The sequence below is a fragment of the Urocampus carinirostris genome, chromosome 15 (genome assembly GCF_059441175.1).
Source record: "Urocampus carinirostris isolate Australia breed hairy pipefish chromosome 15, RoL_Ucar_1.0, whole genome shotgun sequence".
Classification (NCBI taxonomy): Eukaryota; Metazoa; Chordata; class Actinopteri; order Syngnathiformes; family Syngnathidae; genus Urocampus; species Urocampus carinirostris.
In genome coordinates this window covers 37,216,660-37,226,379 of record NC_142363.1, presented here as the reverse complement: position 1 = coordinate 37,226,379, position 9,720 = coordinate 37,216,660, and the positions used below count along the sequence as shown (strand labels likewise).

General features: G+C 47.7%; 1 protein-coding gene across 1 annotated transcript; it reads right to left on the bottom strand.

The window, feature by feature from the left end:
• Window positions 1-1,029: 1,029 nt before the first annotated feature.
• LOC148352323 (potassium channel subfamily K member 3-like) lies at window positions 1,030-7,768 on the bottom strand. Its single transcript, XM_088353899.1, has 2 exons — window positions 7,405-7,768; window positions 1,030-5,072 (listed from the first exon to the last, which is right to left on the bottom strand). The coding sequence occupies exons 1-2, from the start codon at window positions 7,685-7,687 to the stop codon at window positions 4,330-4,332; spliced, it is 1,026 nt and encodes a 341-aa protein (XP_088210025.1). The 5' UTR covers window positions 7,688-7,768; the 3' UTR covers window positions 1,030-4,329.
• Between the last annotated feature and the right edge of the window lie 1,952 nt (window positions 7,769-9,720).

The following is a 9,720-nucleotide window of genomic DNA, read 5'->3' as shown; positions in this document are numbered from 1 at the left end:
CTTTCCTGCTTACGACTCGTTTACGACCCTGACCGCGTCTACTCTCCCGTTCTAGCTTACGACTCACTTCCGACCCCGCCTCGCTCTCCCGGTCCCGGCTACCGACCCGTTTTTCCGTCCCTGACGCCGCCATCGCTCGCTACGGTTGATCCACTTCCGCGTTCGGATCGCAATCCGAGTACGAGAGCAGTTTGCTTCGTGCGCCCAGCGAACGCCTCTCTCTTTCGATAAAACTTATGGTAAACGTCACGCAAGTGGGTCCCGTTTCCGTTCTGGTCCCGACAGTTACTGCCGTCTTTGAGACACGCGTTGCCACGGAAACTCAGGTCAGTCGCAGACCTTTCAAACTAAAACGTTTTTGATCAGAATGTTCGTTAGCTAAAAATGGTGTGGTTCAAAATCATTTCTTGCATCATTCAGGTGTCTTTCGTGTATTCAGCCAATCACAGCTCGGGGTTTTATAGACTTTATTATTGATTTCTTATCAATTTGAAGTCTCACAAATTCTTGACCTAAAATAGCTCCCAGGACCTGGTTCCATACCTGGCGAGAAGAAAGTCGTTAGTTTATAGGAACCGAAAACGAGCTAGCTGGCTGGATGTTCACTACCTAGCTAGCTAGCACCTGTGATTCAGTTTTTCTTTTGTAGACCTGATTTTGTGACTCTGCCGGACCGGGTTTTGACTCACATGTTCTTGGAATCAGTTTCAGGCGACATTGTCTAAAGTCTCCTAGCCACCTAGCTTCGTTTTTTTGCTAGCTAACAGTACTTTCTTTCTATCTCGGTCGGAACCGAAACTGACCGGTCCTGCAGATGTCCGAACCGGAGTCCCAAAAAGCACATGAACTGCGTATTTTGTCTCGTCACGATTGGCTGAATGATGTCCTAGCTTGCTAGCTAAAGAGCAACTGAAGCTGTTTTTGCCCTCCAGACCAGAAGTCACCACCGCATGTTTCAAATGGCTTGACGTCGGAATATTGCTTTTGAAGTTTGTAGACTCACTTGAAAATCAAACAAAGACAAGTTCCTGACGGATTTTCTACCTTTTACTATAAAGGATTTTATACAAGTTACATTATTGAATGCAATGAAGATTTTTCACAGGGAAGGCTTAAGGGCAATGACCGGTCACACCGTTCCGAATGTTTTGTTTAGTTCTGTTGATAACAGAGTTCTGACGCAGGTGGCGGGCGATGTTTGGAGAACGGGGACCTGGTGACGTGGAAGCGCTTGGTGTTGTTTTGAGTTGCTCCGGACGAGGTGGAGCCCACATGGGCGTTCCTAGCCCATCCATGGGGGTGGCCGACACGCCGGCTTGGGAGAAAGGCGTGGGCAGAAAAAGAACTTCAGAACATTGGAGAACGAGAGGGACAATCGAGAGGAAGGTTTGACAAAGACTAATTCGACTAATTCGATGGAATTCACTTAGTTAAATACTTTAAGAAAATACATCTGCCCCGTGTGGAAATGCCGGTCTCTTGCCCATATTTTCCCGAAAAGAAACGAGCATGCAATGTTGGGTGAATGAAGGTTATGTTTGGTTAATGGAGTCACATGACTCATTCGAAAAATTTGATAAACCGTAGATTTTTAATAGTTTAATTCAAAACATTCCTTAAATGGGTTTTGGTTAGCTTAGCACCAGACCTTGAAAATCCTGAACAGAAAAAAACAGTGCTGTCCTTCCCAGTGCTTACTTCATATCTGCTAAAGCCCCTGAACTGTGTGCGTTGCTCCACCATGCTAACTCGCTAGCCCATGTTCCCTACCCATCTAGCACCTGCAACTGGGTTTTCACCTAACAGACCTGAGTTTGTGACCCCCAGAGTTTGTGTTTAGCTGCATGTTCTTCAAAACTTCACAAACGAACAGTTTCAAGTGACATCATTCTCTGTTTCTTAGCCACCTAGCTTCTTGTGCTAGCTAACAGAAAACGATTGCAGGCCTTACTCTATATTTGCAAAACGGTTTTAACTGTGTGCTTTGCCCACCCATCGGTACCTCACTATTGCCAGCAAACAAAAAACTGGTCAAATGAAGTCCCGAAGCTAGCGAGCTAGCTATCTGATTTTCACCTGAAACTCAGTTTTTATGTTGTTTGACTCTGAAATAGCCAAACTCTCCGGTTTCAGGAGACATAACTTTCCAAAGTGCCTCAATGGAAGTGAAGCACCGGACTTCTCGTAAAATGCTTTTCCAAAGCGGAAGCGCTTCAGAACAGAAAAAGAGCTCCTCTTGCTATCTAACTAGCAACCGACAGTGCCTAAAGACCAGGATTCTCCACCTCACTGCGACTGTGTTTGGTGTTTCTAGTCAGTTGATGTCATAATGTTGCTTTTGAAGTTCAGCGACTCGCCTGGAGTCCAAACGAGAGCATGTTCTCTGCATGTGTTTGGGTTAGCTTAGCACCAAAATTTGAAAATCTCCGGACCTAGACGGAGCTACGTCTCAAAAACCGTCTCAACGGCGAGAGTATATTTAGTTGCTTCTCGGCTAGGCAGCAGGGGGTGCAGACGCAACCCGTGGACGACGTCTCCACCTATCCTGTCCTGTGAGGGACGTAGCGCCGGTCCCGGTTGCGGTACCGCAGGCAGGAACAGACTGTTTGGAAGTGCAGAACCCCCTAATAGATGTACTGCCTTTGTCCAGCCACCGGGCGGCCTTTTGCTCGTCCTCAGAGTTGACAGTGAGACAGTGGGGTTCTCCACTTAACTTCAACTTTGTTTCTTGTCTTGTGAATTAATGGAGCTTGACATAATGAGGACACATTTCTTTAAGACAGGAAATTCCATGCTTGTTTCTCCCGAGTTTAAATGTCAGCGAGTGTCATTAATAACCTTGGTTTGGAACAGTTTGCGAAGTAATAACAGTAATAGATTTCTTGGAAATTGTGTAACTTTGGAGAATCAAAATAAAACAATCTGAGAAAAAACATTGTCAATTCCTGGAAGCATGCACTTCAAGAAAAACAAGCGCGTCATCGGGAGGGGATGCACTAAGCAACATGTGATATTTCTGATTTTATGTTTTTGTTCCGGAGGGTATAAGAACGCTGATTGTCTCCTAAACGAATGAGAACTCTGTTTTGAACGTTGACGAACATCAATAAACAACTTCTCCCTCTCCCGTCAAAACTTCCCTGCTCTTTGTGCATATTTCTGGGGCATATTTCACGGGCTGCTCCGAAACTTGTTTCACGTTTTTTAATGTCCAAATGTTGTTTTTGAAGTTTGGTAACTCACCTGAAGTCAAGTTCCATGCTAGTTTTATGGTTAGCTTAGCAACACAGATTAAAATCTCCTGACCTAGATGGAGCTATGTCTTAAAAACCGTCTCAATGACGCTTGTCGGATCAGCACAACCTGTGGACGACATCTTTAGGGTTACCTGTAGGGTTAAGGTACCTGTATCAGGACAACTAAGTTCTAGTGAGCTCCTCTGCCCATCGAGCAAGCTAGTCAGTGTGGCTAAAGATCAAGATTGTCTAACTGCAACTTTGGTTGATGTCCAAAAGTTGCTATCGAAGTTCGTCGACTCGCCTGGAGTCCAAACTAGAACATGTTGCCTGCATGCGTTTGGGTTACCTTAGCACCAAAACTTGACTAGACAGAGCTACATCTCAAAAACCGTCTCAAAGGCGAGAGTATGTTAATCCGCTTCTCGGCTAGGCGGCGGCGGGTGGACCCGCAACCCGTGGACGACGTCTCCAGGTATCCTGTCCTGTGAGGGACGTAGTGCCGGTCCTGGTTGCGGTACCACAGGCAGGAACAGACTGTTTGGAAGTGCAGAACCCCCCTAATAGACGTACTGCCTCCGGGCAGCCTTTTGCTCGTCCTCAGAGTTGACAGTGAGACACTGGGGTTCTCCACTTAACTTCAACTTTGTTTCTTGTGTTGTGGATTAATGGAGTCGGAGCTTGAGATAATGAGGACACATTTGTTTAAGACAGGAAATTCCATGCTTGTTTCTCCTGAGTTTAAATGTCAGCGAGTTAAAATCTCCCGACCTAGATAGAGCTACGTCTCAAAAACCGTCTCAATGACTATTGTCAGATCAGCGCAACCTGTGGACGTTATCTCTAGGGTTACATGTAGGATTAGGGTACCTGTATCATGACGACTTTGTTCTAATGAGCTCCTCTGCCCATCAAGCAAGCTAGTCAGTGTGGCTAGAAACCAAGATTGTCTAACTGCAACTTGGTTTCTTGTTTCTAGTTGATGTCCAAAAGTCGCTATCGAAGTTCGTCGACTCACCTGGAGTCTAAACTAGAAGATGTTCCCTGCATGCGTTTGGGTTACCTTAGCACCGAAATTTGAAAATCTCCAGACCTAGACGGAGCTACGTCTCAAAAACCGTCTCAAGGGCGAGAGTATGTTCAGTCGCTTCTCGGATCGGCGGCGGGGGGTGCACACGCAACCCGTGGACGACGTCTCCGCGTATCTTGTCCCGTGAGGGACGTAGCGCCGGTCTCGGTTGCGGTACCACAGGCAGGAGCAGACGGTTTGGAAGCGCAGAACCTCCCGGTAAAGGTCTTTCTCCTCAGGTTTCGACGGTGCGGAACGGGGAGGGTCCCGCCGCAGGGTGTCCCTCAGTTCGTCCTCGGCGTTGGCGGTGAGAAAGCGCAAAACCACCAGGTTGAGGAAGGCGCCGATGACGGTGAGTCCGGTCAGGATGTAGACGAAACAGAAGGCCACGTAGCGCGGCTCCCTCTGCAGGGCGTCGCGGCGTTGCAGCGCCACGTAGTCGCCGAAACCGATGGTGGTCAGCGTGATGAAACAGTAGTAGAACGCGTGCAGGAAGCTCCAGCCTTCGCTGCGGGAGAAGGCGGCGGCTCCCAGGCACAAGGTGGCGCTGCAGGACAGGAGGCCCACCGCCACCATGTTCGCCATGGAGACTCGGGTGCGCCGAAACCTCAGTCGCCTCTTGGCCTGTTCCAGCAGGTGGCGCACCAGCGTGTTGATGCGCTCGCCCACGCTCTGGAACATGACCAGGGTGAGCGGGATGCCCAGGAGGGCGTAGAACATGCAGAAGACTTTGCCCGAGTCGGTGCTGGGGGCCGCGTGGCCGTAGCCTGCCGAGAAACCCACAAACAGCAGAAAATTGACCGGGTTTTCCTGAAACAGGAAACGGCGCGGGAAACTTCAAAACCCTAACCTGACCCTATCGTGGTTTAGCTACATTGTGGTTTTTCGATGTACATTGAGTTCTGCATTCTGATTGGCTAAATAGTTGCCCGGCCCCTTTTCTACCTGTGTCTGCCTGTGCCTCAATAAGATCGCGGTCTATGTTGTGCACGTTTGTGAAGAAATTTCATGAACTGAATGTACTTTTTCAAGTTTCTTTAAAATCCATTTTAAAGCACCACACGACAGAGAAAGATGCTTTCTACGGTCAACAAAGTTGGACTTTCGATAAAGCGGTGGTTGGAAACGTATGGCTCGCTAACCAGTTACGATGCCTTTCGTGACTCGGAGATTAAATGAGGGCCAAATCGATTGACCCTGCAACGTTCCAAATTTTATAGGGCAGACGCCAAAGCAACACATCGAAAAATATTTCTAGTCCAGAATGTAAAGGGCAGAATCCCACATACAGTTTAAAGTCCCGCTTTTTACACCAACTGACCCAGTTTTGGCGCTACGTCTCTATGGAATCCTGTATCCAAAAGCTCATTAACCTGACATGATGGAAACCCACAGAACAAACTGTAAACATCTGAAAACACCAGCCAAGCACCCAGAGCAATGGCAATTGGGTGAGCGATAGGAGTAGGCAGTCAAATCTCTGTCACTTAGGTGAACCTAAATACATCTGTATCCTTCTTGTTCATTTGTGACATTTTGACAAAAGAACTCTGCTTGCACCTTGTTTTGAAACCATTATTTACGACATAAATGACAAAATGAGACTCAACAGTAACTAAGTCGAGGGGGGGATACATTTTAAGTAGTATATTATTGAAATGGGACACAGGCTTCGGCATTATTCTCAGTTCATAGTGAAGGATTTTACCATAAAGGATTTTATAATACAAGTTACATTTATTGAATGCAATGAAGATTTTCACAGAGTGGGCTTCAGGTGGCGCCGTTCCAAGTGCGGAGTGCTTTGGCTGGGGAATTTTGATAACAGAATTCTGACGCGGATGGCAGGCGATGACGTGGAAACGCGCGAGGATGTTTTGACCATGACAGACATCGAGGCGACGAGGTGGAGCCCACATGGGCGTTCCTGGCCCGCCCACGGGAGGAGCCGGCACGCCAGCTTGGGAGAAACGTGGGTCGAGAGAAGAACTTCAGAAGATCGAGAGGGAAGAGCGAGAGAGAGAGAAGGCTCGACGAAGAATACAGTAATCCCTCGGTTATCGCGGTTAATGGGGACCAAAACCACCCGCGAAAAGTGAAATTCCGTAAAGTAGCGACGCCCCTTCAAAAATGCTTAAAAAAAAAAAGTTTTTTATGTTTTTTTGCTGTTTTTTGATTTTATTATTATTATTTCTTTTTAGACCCGGTTAATGGGGACCAAAAACACCCGTGAAAAGTGAAAATATGCGAAGTAGCGACGCCCCTTCAAAAACACTTAAAAAAAAAAGTGTATATTTATATATATATATATACATATATATATATAGCAGCACGGCGGCGCAGTGGTTAGCGCTTGTGCGGCACAGTTCATGTCATGGGAACCTGTCGTGGGTTCAAATCCAGCTCCAGACTTCCTGTGCGGAGTTTGTATGTTCTCCCCGTGCTTGCGTGGGTTTCCTCCGGGCACTCTGGTTTCCTCCCACATTCCAAAAACATGCATTTCAGGTGAATTGAACGGTCCAAATTGTCCCTAGGTGTGACTGAGTGAGCGAGTTGTCTGTCCCCGTGTGCCCTGCAATTGGCTGGCAACTAGTCCAGGGTGTCCCCTGCCCACTGCCCGGTGATTGCTGGGATGGGCTCCATTACCCCGCGACCCTAATGAGGATAAGCCGTACAGCTAATGAGATGAGATGAGATATTATTTTATTATTATTATTTTTTTAGACCCGCGAACGTGGAACCGCGAAGTAACGAGGTCCCACTGTAATTCTGATAATTTGACTAATTCAATGGAGTTCACTTAGTTTATTATTTAAGAAATTAAATCTGCCCCCGTGTGGAAATGCCGGTCTCTTGTCTTGTCTTTTCACATCAAGAAATGAGCACGCATTGTTAGGAGAATGCATGTTGTGTTTGGTTAATGGAGTCAGATAACTCATTCGAAAAATTTGCTAAACGATACATTTTAATATATTTATTTCCTAACAATAGATTGATTAAAAGTCAATCATTGATGTAAAGTGCGGTGAAGAATTTGTTTTTTTTTGGGGGGTCTAAACTTGGACGAGCTATGGAATCCGCCCCTTTTTTGGCACTCACCTATGGTCGTGATGACGGTGATGGCGAAGTAGAAAGATCCGGCGAACCGCCATTGCACGCCGGCCTTGTGGGGGCGCCATTCCCCCAAAAGCGTCTCCAACTGCTGAAAATCGGCCCCGCTCAGGTTGAACTTGCGCGCCAAGTCCAGGAGGCGGCGCTCCAGCCGGCGTTTCTGCCCAAGTTCCTGGCGGGACTCCAAAGTCTCAAAGACGGCGGCGCCCAAAACCAAATAGGTGAGCGTGCTCGCCACCAGCGCCAGGGTGCGAGCGTTCTGACGCTTCATCGGGGAAGAGGGGGAGGGATGAAGAAAGGGGGAGGAATGAGGGGAGTTGTGAGCTGCTCGCTCGGGGCGTCCGTCCACCTCCTCCTCTTTCTCCTTCTGGTGATGCGTCACCGATGAATATTCCCGTGGACACACAGGTGGGCAAACCCACAAGTGGGAAGGGGAGGAACGATAGAAGGGGGGGGAGGAATAAGGGGTAAAAGTGATTTGCTCTCTTCCGGCATCTAAATACCTCTTCTTTCTCTCTCTTGTGTCTATTTGGGAGGACTACAAAGGTGGGCAAACCCACAAGGGGCAGGGAAAGGAAAAGGAGAGGGATGAAGAAAGGGGGAGGAATGAGGAAATAAGTGATCTCCACTCTTGATTGTATGCCTACCTCCTCCTCTTTCCCCTTCTGGTGATGCGTCACTGATTAAATATTTCCGTGGACTATACAGGTGGGCAAACCCACAAGTGGGAGGGGGAGGAATAAGGGGTAAAAGTGATTTGCTCTCTTTCGGCATCTGAAAACCTCTTCTTTGTCTTTTTGGTGTCTATTTGGGAGGACGACAGAGTTGGGAAACCCTACAAGGGGCAGGAAAAGGAAAAGGAGAGGGATGAAGAAAGGGGAGGAATGAGGAAATAAGTGATCTGCATTCTTTGATCGTACGCCAACCTCCTCCTCTTTGTCCTTCTGTTATGCAACATGGATGATTGTTTCCGTGGACTACACAGGTGGGCAAACCTACAAGTGGGAAGGGGAGGAACGATAGAAGGGGGGGAGGAATAAGGGGTAAAAGTGATTTGCTCTCTTCCTGCATCTGAAAACCTCTTCTTTTTCTTTCTTGTGTCTATTTGGGAGGACGACAGAGGTGGGAAACCCTATAAGGGGCATTGAGAGGAAAAGGAGAGGAATGAAGAAAGGGGGAAGAATGAGGAAATTAGTGATCTGCATTCTTTGATCGTACGCCAACCTCCTCCTCTTTCTTATTCTGGTTGCGCAATTCCAAAGTTTATTTAGTGTGCGACACAGATGGGCAACCACACAGTGAGAAGACCAATGGAGGGGGAGGAACGAGGGCAGACGAGATATACTTTGGGTCCGTCTTATCCGTGTAAAGTGAATGTACTTGATACTCATCAAGCTTTTGTCACATGATCTCAATGTATCTGAGAAGGAATTAAAGCTTGGGTTATATTTCTGCTGTGGTCATATTCCGTCTTTGGTGGTTTAGCTAAAAATGAGATAAAATCTCGACCGATTTTTCCCATCTGCACAAAATGAGCTCTCAAATTGAGCACAGAAAGTCTTTCTGTTTATCCGGAGTGTCAGGGAAATTTCTTGCTACACATTGTCATGATTACCGTCAACAGCCTGGACAGCTGATTGGCCGACACTCTCTTTTTAACCCCCCGGCTTCCAAGAGGAAGCTGTCAGATCGTTATGCGAACTGTTCCCACCAGCTCAGTAAGCCATTTTATCCGACTCTGTTCCTGCCCTGCTTTTCTCTGCCTGATCTTCGTTGCCAACCTGTTTCCGGACCTGACTTCGCCCCGTTAGCTGCCTGCCTCCTGTTACCGACCTCGTTTCCGAATTTGACACCGCCTTTGCTCTCCAGTCCTGGCCAACGACTTGTAATTCCTGCCTGTCTCCGGTCCTCCCCGCCAGACACGGAAGTGCCACTTCCGCACCGCTCGCTCCTTTTGTTCGTCAGCCATCGGATCGTGGAAGAAGCCCTCTATCCCTCTTTTATTAATAAAAACTGAGCGCTATTGGGTCCTGTCTCCCTTCCTGGTTCGTGACACATTCCCCTTAACCTCTACCAGCCACAAACTGCTGCAAACCTATGCTCTCAGCTAGGCAAGCTTTTGTACGCTCCGACATTATCCTGCCCTGTTTCGTGCCTGATACCTGTTGCCGACCTCTTTTCTGGACCTGTTTCTGTTTTTGCTCCTCCGTCCCAGCCATCGACCTGTTTATGCCCTGTTTTCTGCTGCCTGATACCTGTTGCCGACCTCTTTTCTGGACCTGTTTCTGTTTTTGCTCCTCCTTC

Excerpts from the sequence above, each read along its gene's own strand:
- LOC148352323 (XM_088353899.1), bottom strand. The coding sequence starts at position 7,687 with ATGAAGCGTCAGAACGCTCGCACCCTGGCGCTGGTGGCGAGCACGCTC. Across the intron at positions 5,073-7,404 it reads CACCGTCATCACGACCATAG|GCTACGGCCACGCGGCCCCC; the intron begins GTGAGTGCCAAA and ends GTTTCTCGGCAG.